Source organism: Myotis nattereri (genome assembly GCF_964212035.1).
Source record: "Myotis nattereri genome assembly, chromosome: 4".
Lineage (NCBI taxonomy): Eukaryota > Metazoa > Chordata > Mammalia > Chiroptera > Vespertilionidae > Myotis > Myotis nattereri.
Window position 1 is genome coordinate 71,267,126 of NC_138079.1, and position 14,828 is coordinate 71,281,953.

A 14,828-nucleotide genomic window follows, 5' to 3' on the forward strand; every position below is an offset into this window, starting at 1 on the left:
CAGGCTAAGGAAAGCTGCCCACAGTCACAGAGTAAGTCAGCACCACCCGTGGAAATCTAACCCAGGTCTAACTCACTCCAGAGCCCCAGTCCTTTCCACTTGGCTGCTTCGCCTTCTCAGAGGCAGTTTTGCTTTGTCACAAACCGCAGAGCATGGCGTTTTTAATGAAAGGAAAGTCTGCCAAATGAAAAGCGGATTAATGAGATATTTGGGATGCTTTCCAGTAAACAGTCTCTTTCAGAATTCTCATCTTCTCCCACTCTCATTGCTAAAGCCATAACAGTGACAATTACCTCAGCCCGGCGGCGGCAGTGTGGGCGTGAACTCTCTTAATTTTATTGCTCAGGGTACACACCAGAGACCAGCAAAACTTTCCTTTAGGTCAGAAATTGGTGGTATCAGATGCTGCTATTCCCCATCAGCTTCCTCTGGCATCTCCTGCTTTAGCTATGTCTCAGAACACCGTTACTTTAGGAGAGAAATAGAGCTTAAAATTGGGTCAACATAAAAAATATTAGAAATGTCAATGTCCACCTGCTTCCCAAATAGATGAGACTTCGAGCATCATTTGAACATGACCGCCTGAGACCTGAGGAGAGTCTATTGTCTCTCTACTAGATAATCTAGATGCCCTCTGGGAATTTTCAAATATCCCTTGCAAAGCTGAGAGGCCAGAAGAGAAATGTGGTTATTTCTAGATAATGTTTGACTGAATTTGAAGCCAGATGCTCACATTTATATTCAAGAAGAATGTGTGTCTACTCATGCTTGCTGTCGAGGATATGAGAGACATAGAGACAAGCAGGTCTCAGTCCCTTTCTCTAAGGGCTAGTGGTCTACTGAGGGAAATGAGATATAAGCTGCAGTAATCTGTGCTGTGAGGGGAAACACACCATTTACTGCTCGGCTGCCATCAACCAGGCTTGTGGCAAGCACTTTAGGTAAGGACATGGCAAGATGGAGTATGATCCCCATTTCTAGAGAAGGAAAGAGGTTCAGAATAAGATGTCCTGGCCAACAGCTCTTTATTAATGTGACTGAGCTTCAAACTCAGGTGGTTCTAATGCTAGCCCTATACCCTTTCCCCTACATTTTAATATATATGTACTAATATATGTGTGTGTGTGTGTGTGTGTGTGTGTATTGATTTCAGAGGGAGAGAGGGATAGAAACATCAATAATAAGAGAGAATCATTGATTGGCTACCTCCTGCACTCCTCCTACTGGGGACCAAGCCCACAACCCAGGCATATACTGGGGACTGAGCCCCCCACCTGGTTATGTGCCCTGACCAGGAATCAAACTGTGACCTCCTGCTTCATGGGTCAAGGCTCAACCACTGAGCCACATTGGCCGGGCTTCCCTACGCTTAATGGCTTAACTTATTAGGTATCCCTTCATGGAATTTAAAGGTTTATATAATTAGCTCACCACATTGTATAATGTTTTGAGATTATTTTGACCTGGGGTATTTTGAGAAATTGTGAGCAAATCAATTTTCAGCTTTTTAAAAGGAATGTGCAAAACAGAAGACTTCACCCATTTCTTAAGCTTTTATGTTTGTGGAGTGAGGCTTATGGATGGCCTTTTGGTGAGGGGTAGAAGAGAGCGGGATATCCTCACTTGGTCATGAATAATGGGTTTGAATTTTGACTTGGCCACTTCAAAGTGGCTGCATCTATGGGCAGGAGTTACTAGTTTGATGTGGCTGACAACAAGCCAGTCTTAGCAGAAGTACTTTTGAGGGGGGAGAACCCCTCTCCACTTTGCCTTGGCTAGACCTTAGTTGGGATACTGTGTTCAGTTTCAGTGAATGTACATTAAGACAAATATAAAGCAACTAGGACACATTCAGGAGAGAATGGATGGCAATGGGGAAACGAAACCTGGATGTTTGGAGGAATAAGGCTGGGTAGCTGAAGAAAAGCTTTGCAGGGCTGAAATAACAGTCTACCAATATTAGAAGGAGTGTCTTATGGAAGAGGAATGTAAATTTATTCTCTGTTGTCCTAAGGTTCTGAGGAAGTAGATTTGTCCTCACAAGGAAGAATTTCCTGTTATACTCACCCAAATATGTAGAGTTTGGTTGTGTGTATATGTGTTTAAAAAAGTGGTGGCTCCCCAGTCCCTGAAAGTATTGGAACCTGGGTCGAGTAACTGCCTGGGAGAGCCATTGGAGAGGAAATTCAAGGCTACTGTGGGGATTGGATTTCACAAGCATCAAAATCTTTCCCAACCATGAGCATCTCAGCAGCTGCTTGACTGCTGTTCAGGCTCTACCTCTACCTTGGTCACCAGGGTTGGGATATGCTTTTGGGGGATGGGTGGGTGACAGGGGATGGAAGAATCCACAAAGGCAGAGCAGTAACTTGGACCATTTTAATTTTGTCTGCCATTTCTATTTTGTGTTTTCTATATACCCACATGCTTGCCTTAGACCAGTGGTTGGCAAACTCATTAGTCATCAAAGCCAAATATCAACAGTACAACGATTGAAATTTCTTTTGAGAGCCAAATTTTTTAAACTTAAACTATATAGGTAGGTACATTGTTATTAACTTAATTAGGGTACTCCTAAGGCTTAGGAAGAGCCACACTCAAGGGGCCAAAGAGCCGCATGTGGCTTGTGAGCCGCATGTGGCTCGTGAGCTGCAGTTTGCCGACCACTGCCTTAAACTGTAGGCACCCGGAGGCCTGCAGCTGTAACTGCATAATTCATTATCCTCAACTTAGCACACCATCTCATTGCAACTGCATTCTTACAAATGCTATTTGACAATGATTTTATCAAGTCTCAAATTAGGTCTCTGGTATTGTCAGGCTGCAACAGTAAGATAGTCTAACTTGGCTGCATGTACAAAGTCTAACTTTAGGCTTGTGACACTGTGGCTGCCTCTTCTCTCTGAGGGAAGATAGAACTTGAATTCTTTTCCGCATTTTAATGAGATGGAAATTTCAGGATACCCAAGAGAGGGAGAACCATTCAAAGGGTTTCACACACAATTAAAAGTAGCCTTAAAAATTACCCATCCACTAGCTGCACTGTTCCAGCTCCATGTCAGGTAGCAATTATCAACTGTTTGGGGCCTTTTACCTCTTTTTAAGGACTAGAAGTAATTGATGGAAGGTTTTTGCTCATGTCCTATAGCTGAACTCTTGTAGAGTCATCCAGTAAATACTCCAGCAAAAGGAGTGGGGGTTTGACCATTTCATTACTTTTCTTGGGGAAGACACCAGGGGCTCATAGTAACATCTAATTCCCAGTGACCTCAGTTGTCACCCCGGGGAGCAGGTTTCCTCGTGATTCTTTAAACAGCAGGGGAATATGATTCATAGAGAAAGAGGCATTTTTAGCCTGGAGTTCTCAGGCACTTCCCCTCCTCGTTGGGGATATACTGCCTATCTTTTGGAAAAGACTCTTAGAACTTTGTCAGAGTCTGTTAATCTCTTTTACTTCTATGAACTGCTGTCAAAGGTTTGTGGAGATTTTCAAAACCCTACCAAATGGGTTTAGAGGAAAATGTGGCTCATTTCAGGTTATTCCTAGACACCAGGAAATCAGCTGAGCCTACTTATGAGCTTGCTTCCCTTGCCTACAATTTATATATAGCAGCAAAGTCCCTGATAGGAAGGTGTCCTGACATTTGGGGTTTTACTCCAATCCCCGGGCTCTTTTATAATTAAAGTTTGATTACTATGCAGTTATTTGAACTCCATGAGTCTCAACTCAGCTTGTCAACATTATTGCTTTGCAATGGATATGCATGTCTTATGATCTCAATGCATTGCTTCACATGGGGACACCATCTCAGGAAGATCTAGTCTGTTCCAAATATGTAAGGATGTTGAGTATTTATTTTTGGTACTTTCTCACCACCACCCCCAACATCTTCCTCTCTACCAAATAAACCATTTCTTCTTTGCCCTATCTTTACATCTCCTACCCTATTAAAAATGGTGCAATTCTCAGCTTGTTTTCCATTAGTTCAGTGGTTCTCAACCTTCTGGCCTTTTAAATACAGTTCCTCATGTTGTGACCCAACCATAAAATTATTTTCATTGCTACTTCATAACTGTAATGTTGCTACTGTTATGAATCGTAATGTAAATATCTTATATGCAGGATGGTCTTAGGCGACCCCTGTGAAAGGGTCGTTCGACCGCTAAAGACGTCGCGACCCACAGGTTGAGAACCGCTGCATTAGTCCTTGCTGACACGGGCTGATAATGGTTTAAGTTAAGGTATCAGTTCTCATGAGGTTGTTGTATTTTAATAAAAATCCTTGAAGGTTAAACATTCGAGGTACTGAATCTCGAAGGTTAAATTTAAGCAGTGGGGAAAATATTTCAGATGGAGATGAAGGGGGTTGGGTGATTACACAGGACTCAGGATGAGCAGGGCTCTCACTGTGGTTCAGGTCATGGGTGTGGTGTCCGGTCTGGGTTCATGTAGAGCTGGCATTTATGTGCTGGCATGGGGAGAATGAACGAGGCACCTGGTCAGGACATTGTTTGGCCTAGGGCAGTGGTTCTCAACCTGTGGGTCGCAACCCCTTTGGGGGGTCGAACAACCCTTTCACAGGGGTCGCCTAAGACCATCCTGCATATCAGATATTTACATTACTATTCATACCAGTAGCAACATTACAGTTATGAAATAGCAAAGAAAATAATTTTATGGTTGGGGGTCACAACATGAGGAACTGTATTTAAAGGGCCAGAAGGTTGAGAACCACTGGCCTAGGGAGAAAGAAGATCCACTACTCTGGAAATTTATTTATTTAAGCTTTTTGGGGGGAGGGTAGCTCATGCTAAGTGCAAGGAGTTGTGGAAAAATCAGAGATAAGGAATCATCGCCTCTACTTTCAAGGTTTATACCCTGTGTTGTGGGGAAATCAGACACATTTGTTAATAGACTGGCCGAACACAGAATATAAAAAGAGTTATCATAGAGGCACAACTAGCATGCTATGAAAATGTGGAGTCCATTCTCACTGGGATATCTAGAAAGGCTTCTCATAGTGGGATGTTTATTTTTTTTTAGAGGGAGAGAGAGAGAGAGAGGAACATCAATGTGAGAAACATCAATTGGCGGCTCCTACATGTGCCCTGAACAAGGACCAAACCCTCAACCGAGGTATGTGCCCTGACCAGGAATTGGACCCGTAGCCTTTTGATGCATGGGACAATGACCCAGTCAAATGAGTGACTCAGCCAGGGTGAAAGTGGGATTTTAGTTAAACATAAAAACAAATTGTAGTTTAAAAGTTTGTGCTTTTGAAAGAAATGACTCAAGGAAGGGCCTGTGCTTTGTTTGAGGGAGGGCGGTTTGTCCTGCTTGAGCAGAGATTGGAAGGAGAGTGTTGTGCTATAGCCTGGAAAACTCAACAGGGGCTTTCAACCCTGCAGGGGTTCGCATGTTTGGTTGAATATTTTACATTTTACTCTGTTCATATTGGGAAGCCATTTAAGATTTAAGTGGGGAAATAATATTCTTTAAGAAAATAACTGACCAAGAAGTATTAAAGGTGGGGAAAGACATACTCATTTATCACCAATTAGGAGAAGAGTGGAAGATTGCCTCTCATTCATTAGATATGCGTTGTATCTGCAGAAGCAAAATAAGCAAGCATATCTTAATGCATAAATCCTCTTCCCATATATGAATTCTTTTTCTTCATGGAGCAAATATTTCACAGCCAACTTATCTTTAAAGTAACAAGAGCAAAAGTGATTTGAAATAAATGTTTCAGAACCATTTATTACTTTGCACAGACCCATGAGCAAATAGGATTGAGCTAAAGCATTTTCTGTAGTGTAGCATGTGGTTCTGCAGGGGCTGCCACACTATTATATATGCTTTTATCTTGGCTCAATGCTGGCTGTTGCCACTACTATTACTCAAAGACCTGGAGTGTCAACAAGATAATCGAAGCAACAAAATGGGAGTCAAAAGTTTTTCTGCCTGTTTCTGGAAGTCATAGGAAGATGTTTCCTTTGTATTTCCTATATTCAGAATATAAAAGCCTCCCAGACATATAATCTTTAGTAGGTCAAACATTTCCAAAGGCAGCGAAATTATTTTGCAGTTGCTTTTCGGTTTAAGGCAAGTGTTTTATGGGCTTTCAAACCTTCTCTCCTGACCCTATTTATGAAAAAAGAAATAAAACAAAGTAAGTGTCTTATAACTATATTGTCCTGGTGTAAAAATCCCAGCACAGCATGGTGGAAAGGTTCTGAATTATGATCTGAGAGATCTGCGTTTAACCCTAGTTTCATGAATGCATAGCTTGATGGTTTTGCCACATCTTATATTCAAATGGAGCATTAGGATTTTTCTATATGGTCTCTGTGCTATTCCTTAGTACTGTCCATGTTACTTTGCTTATGGAGTCTAGAAAATGGGGAGACACATATGAGACTGTGGTTAACAACTTTGGGTGGAAGTGACGTCTGTTACGTTAAGCCAGAGCATTTGATGCCAGTGTGAGACTTCCCAGAATTCTTTCTCTCTACAGTGATGACTGACAAATTTTCAGGTAGTGGCAGCTTTGTCAACCTGGACCCAAAATGAGCACAATGAGAAGCAGAACTCCTGGCCACGGGGAACATTATGGTGAAGGGGTCAAGCTGACAGCACCTGAAACCACTGATCAATCTTAGTACCATTAAAAATGGGACTTTATGTGCTTCTTGTTATGATGTAATAGGAAGGTAATAGCACCCCTTATAAAGTAATATTGAAATAATAAGAAATTGAATGTAAATATAATACATTCTCTAGATCTAATTACATGTTTATAAGAAAGTACAGGTAATAGGGGAAATATCTTAAATGACATCACAGAAATATAGTCAATCAACTCCAAACTGGAATATTCTACAGGATAAACAACTTTATTTCTCCAACAAATAAATGGCAAAAAAGAAGAGGTGGGGAGGGGGGGGAGAGGGGACTGTCCTAGACTAAAAGATACATCAACCAATTGCAACATGTGGACCTTGCTTGGATCTTGAAATCAATGAACCAGGTAAAAAAAAAAAAAGACATGTTAACACAGTTTGAGGAAATTGAGTATGGCTTGGTTATTAAGTGCTATGAAGGAATTATGGCTAAATTTGTTGGGTAGTATAACAATAATATTTCTGTATGTTAAAAAAAACCTTTTAGTCTGTTGAAAATAAATACTGCTATATTTAAGGAGAAATGATGTGACATCTGAGACTTGCTTCAAACCCTCTCCCCACTCCAAAAAACAACAACAACAAAAACACACCCACCTAAAATGAAAGCAGTGGACAATAAGTTAAAAGTGTGCCTGTGTGTGTGCATGTGTTTGTGTGTGTACAGAACGAGAATGACAGAATATTGACAATTGTTGAAAATGGGCAACGGGTTTATGAAGCCATGTTCCCACTATAGAATTCTCTTTACTTTGTGTGTGAAAATGTCTGTCACAAAAGGTTTTTAAAGATCTTCCTTGCCTTCTTTCCTAGGGATTCTGCAAGAAACCGGAAGGCTAACCTCACCCAAGAATCCTCCCGAGGCTGCATTTGCCCTGCCTTCACCTCCCTCTGCTGAGACTTTAAGACATTCTGTGGTGCCCTTTCAGATTTGGACCCACCTTAGTCCACTGGGCATTTGTAATGTTAGCAGTGACTTCTGGGAGTTCACCTCATTCCTGTACACCAGTCCTCCCTTTGGATCCTGGCCACTGCCTTGCAATGAAGTGTCTCTAATTTTAGACTGGAATCAGGAGGATCCAGATGGGTCGCCACTTATAACTGGTATGAACTTCAGCCCACAAGCTGAGGTATGCAAGAAACAATGTGAAATTTTTTTTTATAACTCCACTTAGTTTGTATTTTAAGCCTTGATTCTGCAGGTGTCCTGTTTGGATTTCCACCCATTCCTGTTTGGAAATCATTTAAGGCCCTGGTCTTGAGGGTTGGGGGCGAGAGCATGGTCACCGTTTATATTAGAGCCCACAGTTGTAGTTTCGATCCCATCAACTTGGTGGCCATGCCTCCTTTGGGTTAGGTGACCCCCATGCCATGGGTGGGACAGGTTGCCAAGATTCTGCTTGTGTGCACAATACAGCCATCCCCTCTTGGAGTTTTTGGCACATCTACCACCCCACCCTCCGCCCCCCAGCCACACTTGAGAAGCCTCTCCTCCATGATCCCTACACATTTCTCCCTGACTTAATTAGCACATTTCAACACTAGCAGGGTAAGAAGGGAACAGCTAGTTTCAAAAGTCCTGCTTCTGTTCTGTTTCTGCTCAAGCAGCCCATCTTTCTATAGAGTCTGGGACTTTAGGGACAAAGCAAAGATTGCTGTTCCAGCTTCCAGCCTTGCCATGCTCTGCCTCTGCTACCCATTTGAATGCAGAAGGGGAAGGGTGAAATAAGGAAGAAAAAAAAATGAAACAGGAACAGATTAACATCTCAGTATATCCTGCCACAATTGGAAATGCAAGAGTTGAATTCATGGGAGAGGTTCCATTGGGAAAAAGAATTGGTCTTGACAATGGGGTCTGTGCAGTGACAGGGACTGTTGGGCCTCGGTCCATGGAATGCTCCGATGTCATGATAGATGTCGGAGAATTCTGCTGTGGGCCTGGCAACCTTTGAACCTTAATAGCCCTGCGCTGTAGAGAGCACTGGGCAGTGCTGCGGGTTCTCTGAGGGGTCTGAGTTCTTCAGCCATTTAAGAGAGTCACCTCTTCATCTGTACTAAATCCTTTCAATGGACTTCCTGAGAGCCAAGGAGGGCCAACCTGTAGGGAGAAGGAGGAGCTGGATGTTAGGCATCTTCTAGGGGGCTCTTCTTGCTGGTAGTATGAAACAACGACAAAAGAGGAAACATTTGGAAAATGATGAGTCCCAGGAAACTGACGAGAAGGGAGGAGGTATGTGCTGGGCACAAGGGTGGCGGCCAGCCTGAGGCCTCTCTAAGAAGACAGGGCCTGAGGACACCGTGCACCTATGAAGTAGGGAGGGAGAGACCTGGTATCACCCGGTGCTGCCATGTCCATCTTTAGGGTCCCCCTGGGGTGAGTTAGCACGGAGAGGCCAGATGCCCTGGCTGATGGAAAGTCCACCCTGCCGGTCTGAGGGCCTGAGCACTCTCCTGGGGCTGTTCCAGCCTGGAGCTCTGTTGGACTTAGAGCCCACTGGGGTTCTGCTTGTTCAGGCTCAGAGGTGAAGCTTTTCTCGGTGCCCCCATTCTTTCTGTTCTCTTTGCTTGATCTGACCCCGGGGTCACTGGGCCGGGGGGTGTGGTGTGTAAAGGTTGCTGATAGAGATCCATGAGTTGTCCTGTGCATTTTACCAAAGAGCAAAGTGAAGCTCAATGAGTTAAAGGCCTTGTTGAAAATATCTGGAGAAGTAAAATGCCTGTTTGAAAGGAGATTGTTGTCTAGGGATGGCATCCTGTTGAAAGCAGGAGATTTTATTTCTTCAGCAGGAAGAATTTACCAATTGATCCATGGGAGTGAATCCACAGGGGTGAACTTCCCAGAGATCAAGGGGAGCAAAAGGCCTTCCAGAGACTAAGATCAAATGGATGAGGGTGAGAAATGTCAGGGCCCTGTAGGGAGCACTCAGAGCCATGAATGTACTTCCCAGGCCGCGTGGTGACTGTGTGCATTAAATGTAAACTAGAAGCTTGTCCTGGGAAAGGTGTGTGTGGGGGGTGTCACAGGTAGAAGGTGGGGCAGAATGGAGCCCACTCCAGAGATCCAGCTCTAGGTTTCTGTCCCAAATTGGAGCCCAGCAGTCTCCATGAGGCCCAGGGTCCTGAAGACCATTGGCTGAGCCCTGGGAATGGAGGCCTGGCCAGTAGGCAGATGCTCAGATAGCAGCTGGGATAGGAGGGGGAAGGCAGTGATTATCCCTGTCCTGTACACTTCAGGATATTTTTGTGTTTGTGCATGTGTGGTGGAACCCATGGATAAAATGGGATAGAGAGCTTATCGGATGTGTAGTCTGTGTGGTAAGGTTTCTATAATCATGCCTGGACCTGGTGACACTCAATACACATGAAAGTGTATTCAGAATCAGAATTCTTGTGAAGGGTGTTCCATGGACAGTCACTCACACACATACATGTACACTCAGATGGAGAAAAAAATTACACACCTACACACACAACTTTTTATTAAAGAACACACAGAGTATATAGGTATATACACACATCACTCCTATATTATGTTCATATACAACCCCTGTATATATCATCCTCTCTTCCCACCCCAAACTCTGGAGGTTGTGTATATAGATTAGATCCAGCTATCATGCAAACACAGGTAGCTTCAACTATCTCTAAATACCTCTGTAAGAACCAGTCACATGTCATATACACCACCCACACAACACATTGTACAGTAATACCAGACTCATTTTGCACAAACCACCAAGAAACAGCTTCACCAACCCTTATCAGGTTTGCCAGATAAAATACAGACTGTCCAGTTAATTTGAATTTTAGATAACCCACAAATAATTTTTTAGTATGAGTATGTCCCAAATATTAGGACCCAAATATTGCATGGGAATATTTACACTAAAGAATTATTCATGGTTTATCTGAAATTCAAATTTAACTGGTGTCCTGTATTTTTGTTTACTTAAACCCTTATTTGCTTACTACCAGCTGACACATTATATACTTCTTGCATTTCTGTTTAGTAGTCTGTGTGTTTCCTTGCTCTAATGGTCAGCATTATTAAAGCCTAGGATAGTGGAATAGTGCCTGATACATAGTAATTGCTCATTGAACATTGCAAATGAATGAATGAATGAATGAATGAGTGAATATATACCAAAATACAAACCATACCATATTACTCAGGTTACATGTCATACACTCCTGAGTTGTGAACACAAACCATACACACAAACTCTCCATAAACATAGATACAGACATTTCTGCCCTAGTCACCACACTAATCCCACACTTACCAAAGGCTTAGCTGAGCCCTGATTAGTGGTGCACAATAGTTAGAATATTGGCCCTTGGGTTTGATTTCAGGCAAGGGCATATACCTGGTTTGCAGGTTCATCCCCAGTCCACTTGGGGCAGGTGTGGGAGGCAACCAATCAGTGTAACTCTCTCTCACATCAATGTTTCTCTCTCTCCCTCCCTCCCTCCTTCCTTTCCACTCTCTGTAAAAATAAATAAATAAATAAATAAAAAGGAAAAAATATCCTTGGGTGAGGATTAACAACAACAGAAAGGCTGAGGTGATACACATCACTCTCACACTTCTGACATATTCACAGTCACCACTCAGGCCTACATCCTAACAAGATACTAACAAAGTAATTGTTGATTATAACTAAATACTGGAATAACCACTGAGAATCAGAGTCTAAGCCATGTGTATTCACTGCACCTGACAAAAGCCAGCCACTCAGTAAACATTTGTTGGACAGATTAATGATATACAAACATATCTCTGAGGCTTTTGTACCTTCCTCAGGAATCTCGAAGTCACAAAAGGATGCCCTTCAGCTTGGATCAACCGAGGTGGCCAAAGACTGTGACCCAGGGGTAGGGGAGATCTCCTCTGCCTCTGAATACTTCACCTGTGTTTCTTCCCCACTCAAGTTCATCCATAGTGGTAAGAGTGTGGGCCTCCTTGGGTGCATGGCAGGAGGCACATAGAGCCAAGCATGAACCTCAGAGGAGACCTAGGGCAATCGGAGATGATCAGGGCTCTGTGAAGGAGCTCAGGGAGGATGGCAGAACGGTTTGGAGATCTTGGATATGAGCTCACGATAGGAGAGGGTGAGCCCTGGTGCAACTACAGTGGGGAAGTAATGGAGTAGGGCCAGAAAGGTCTGGGCTTGAGGTATAGACAGAGGTACCAGATTAAGCACCTTCAGAGGAACATGTAAGCTTTGTCTTTGCTTCCAGAGAAGGACAGAGTTCCTCAGCCCAGGCCCTCACACCTCACACATACAACGACACTCCATGATATCCATTCTTAGCACACACACAAAACCCAATCACATGACCCACAATGCCATTCTCCTACATCACAGCCCACATTCCACAAATATCACAGCAATGATAACACAAACTCACATCCCTCTCATAGCACACACCCCAACAACATCCCACATATCACAGCCCTCACCACCATACTCCACACCGCTGTGTACAGGCACCCCTCCAATATCCCTACACACACAAATCAGAAGCCCACAGATCACACCAGATATACTACCCCACAATATAAACAACAAACACCAAGCTCATCACACAACTACATCACATCATAGTCCCTTTCTCCTATATCCTGCATATTCATACTTGGTTCCTCAGTTTCCGCATGCCCCACACATATTCTTAAGTTTCTAATTTCCTTTCCCAGGAATCCGGAGATTACATCAAGAGAGTGCCCAGTTTAGATCAACCCTAGCCCAGATTAAGGAGCAAGAGGAGACTGTTCCTCTCTTACCACACGTCTCCTTATCGTCCCCTTCATCCTATAAGACCTGTGCAGTCTCTCAGTATATAAACAAAGAGGAAAGAGACATGAAAATATACTACATGCAAGTACAAGTGAAAAAAGGTGTGGCTATCTCCTGGAAGACAGAGGAAACCTCAGAGTCACTAAAAAAGAAGCCAAGGATGGAAGAAGTGAAACTTCCTGAGGACGTGCTGGTAGGTACAGCCCCCTCTGACGTGTCCACCAGAAAACTCCTGTCTGAGCCCAGCAGGGAGGTGAAAGAGCATGAAGAACGAGCAGAGCCAGACAGTCCACCAGGGTTGCCCACATTTGAGGAGACACCCAGGGCCAAGACACCTGACTGGCTGGTTACAATGGAGACTGGCTTCAGGTGCATGGCCTGCTGCCGGGTCTTCCCCACCTTGGAGATCCTCAAGGAGCATGTGCAGTTTGGGATCAGGGAGGGCTTCAGCTGTCACGTCTTTCATCTCACCATGGCTCAGCTGAGAAGCGATGTGGAATCAGAGAGCATCCGGGAGAAGGAGGAGGAGGAGGAGAAGAAGAATGAAAAGAAAGAGAAGCAAGAAGAAAAACAGAATGTGGAGGAGCAGCCCACAGGGTAAAACCTTGGCTTGAGGAGGTCCTGGAGCCCATGTCCAGGTTGTATGTTTCATTCTCCAAAGGAAAGGAAGTGAGCAGGGGCTGGGTCTGCTGAGGGAGCTGTGCCTTCTCCAAGCCAGTCCTCTCTCCAATCCAGGCCTCTGCCTCAATTAGAGAGAGTTAGGGGCTATATCAGTACAGGGAACAGCTGAAGGGTGGGGTCAGGGTGGTGGTGATGGGAAACTGAGCCCATTGCTTCTTGCCCAGGCATTTAATTAAGTCCTGACTGTAAGTGAGAATTTATCGCGAGTGTTTCAGCTGCTGCAGGAAGTTCTGAGGATTTCCAAGGGCTAACAGAGCACCTTTCTTCTTTAACTAAGAAGTGTCTCCCTCTGTGTTGGTTTCCTCACAGCAACTGAGACTCCTGGGCCAGAAGATCCTGGAAGACGGTGCGGCCTCCTTTTGGGAGAGGTAAGGCCTGAGGCTGGCACAGCCTTCTGAGCCTACGTCATGAAGGCCCAGAGGAACCTGAGGGAAGGGCCTGCACGGCTGCACTGGGTTACCTGGTGCCCCTGGAGTTGCACCAACTTGTCTCAGCGCTTCCAGGGAATTGATCTCCATTTACTTATTGAGAAAGTGGAGAATTTTGACAGGGTTTCTCCCAGAGTCTCCATGATTGACCTCACTTAAGAGGAAATACCGCCAGCAGCCCCTCCAGGGCCAGGAGTGGTATGAAGAAATGACAGGGGGCTCAGCAGGACCAGAGGTTTCAGGGCTGAGAGTCTTTGGCTTGAGCTGGGATCTCACTATGGCCTATGGACAGAGTCCCTTGGGAGAGAGTGGAAAGTGTTGACAGAAGCACATGGAAATGAGGTCGGTAATAAGTGATCTGGAAATGTTCTAGAACCTTTATTTTGCTGTAGTTGATCTGGAAACAAACTCATTGTGGTATGCGTGGCCTCTGAGCTTTAAGACAAAATGGAGGGTAATTGACTAATAGAGTCCATATGGCTTCTTGTCTTTTCCTCTTCTGCCTCTTTTGTTTTCTCACTTCCAGGGAGAAGATAGGACCCTGGAGATAGTAGCAGACAGAATGCCAGTGGTATGAAGGAAGATGAAGGGACCAGTACTCAATCTAACACATAAACATCATATGTAATAAAGGCTGTTTCGAAAAACTTTCCTGGATATATTTTTTAAATTAAAAAAAATTGTTTTAATATTTAAAATTTTTATTTTTTATTACAGTTTAAATTCAATATTATTCTGTATTAGTTTTAGGTCTATAGCATAGTGATTAGACAATCATATACTTTACAAAGTGTTCCCCCCGATATATCTACTATCCACCTGGCACTATACCTAGTAGATATATTCTTTACTTAAATTAATCTAGCCATTTTATCTGACCATCATCTATCTATCATCTATCATCTACATCTGTCTCTCTAGTGGTTTGTGAATGAGGTTTTCCATAAACACCAAAGATAGCCACCGTCCTTTTCCAGAAGCAACAGTATCCAGCCTCCTGGGATTGATTAGGCTCCTGTGTGACTGTTTTCCAAGGCTGGAAACCACATTTCACAGGGACCACAACAGCTACACTGAGTTCAGATGAAGCATTTGGAAAGTAGCAGGAGCTGTGGAAACCAGGTCTAATGGGTCCTGATTTAAAACACTGGGAAGGGGAACTTCAGAGGACTGGAAGGCGGTTTGCATGCCTCCCTAGGCCTGGCCTGGGCAAAGGACTGACTGTTATTTGTGA

The 14,828-nt window shown here is 43.8% G+C and overlaps 1 protein-coding gene across 1 annotated transcript in view; it reads left to right on the forward strand.

Moving 5' to 3' along the window:
- LOC308518374 (protein FAM170A-like) overlaps positions 1-14,236 on the forward strand; it is a 30,825-nt gene extending 16,589 nt beyond the window's left edge. Inside the window, exons 2-6 of the mRNA XM_081090085.1 lie at positions 7,498-7,814; positions 11,489-11,629; positions 12,386-13,082; positions 13,476-13,534; positions 14,121-14,236. Of these exons, the coding sequence (XP_080946211.1) occupies positions 12,550-13,082; positions 13,476-13,482 (540 nt within the window). The 5' untranslated portion in view covers positions 7,498-7,814; positions 11,489-11,629; positions 12,386-12,549 and the 3' untranslated portion in view covers positions 13,483-13,534; positions 14,121-14,236. The remainder of the gene's footprint in view (positions 1-7,497; positions 7,815-11,488; positions 11,630-12,385; positions 13,083-13,475; positions 13,535-14,120) is intronic.
- Positions 14,237-14,828: the final 592 nt, after the last annotated feature.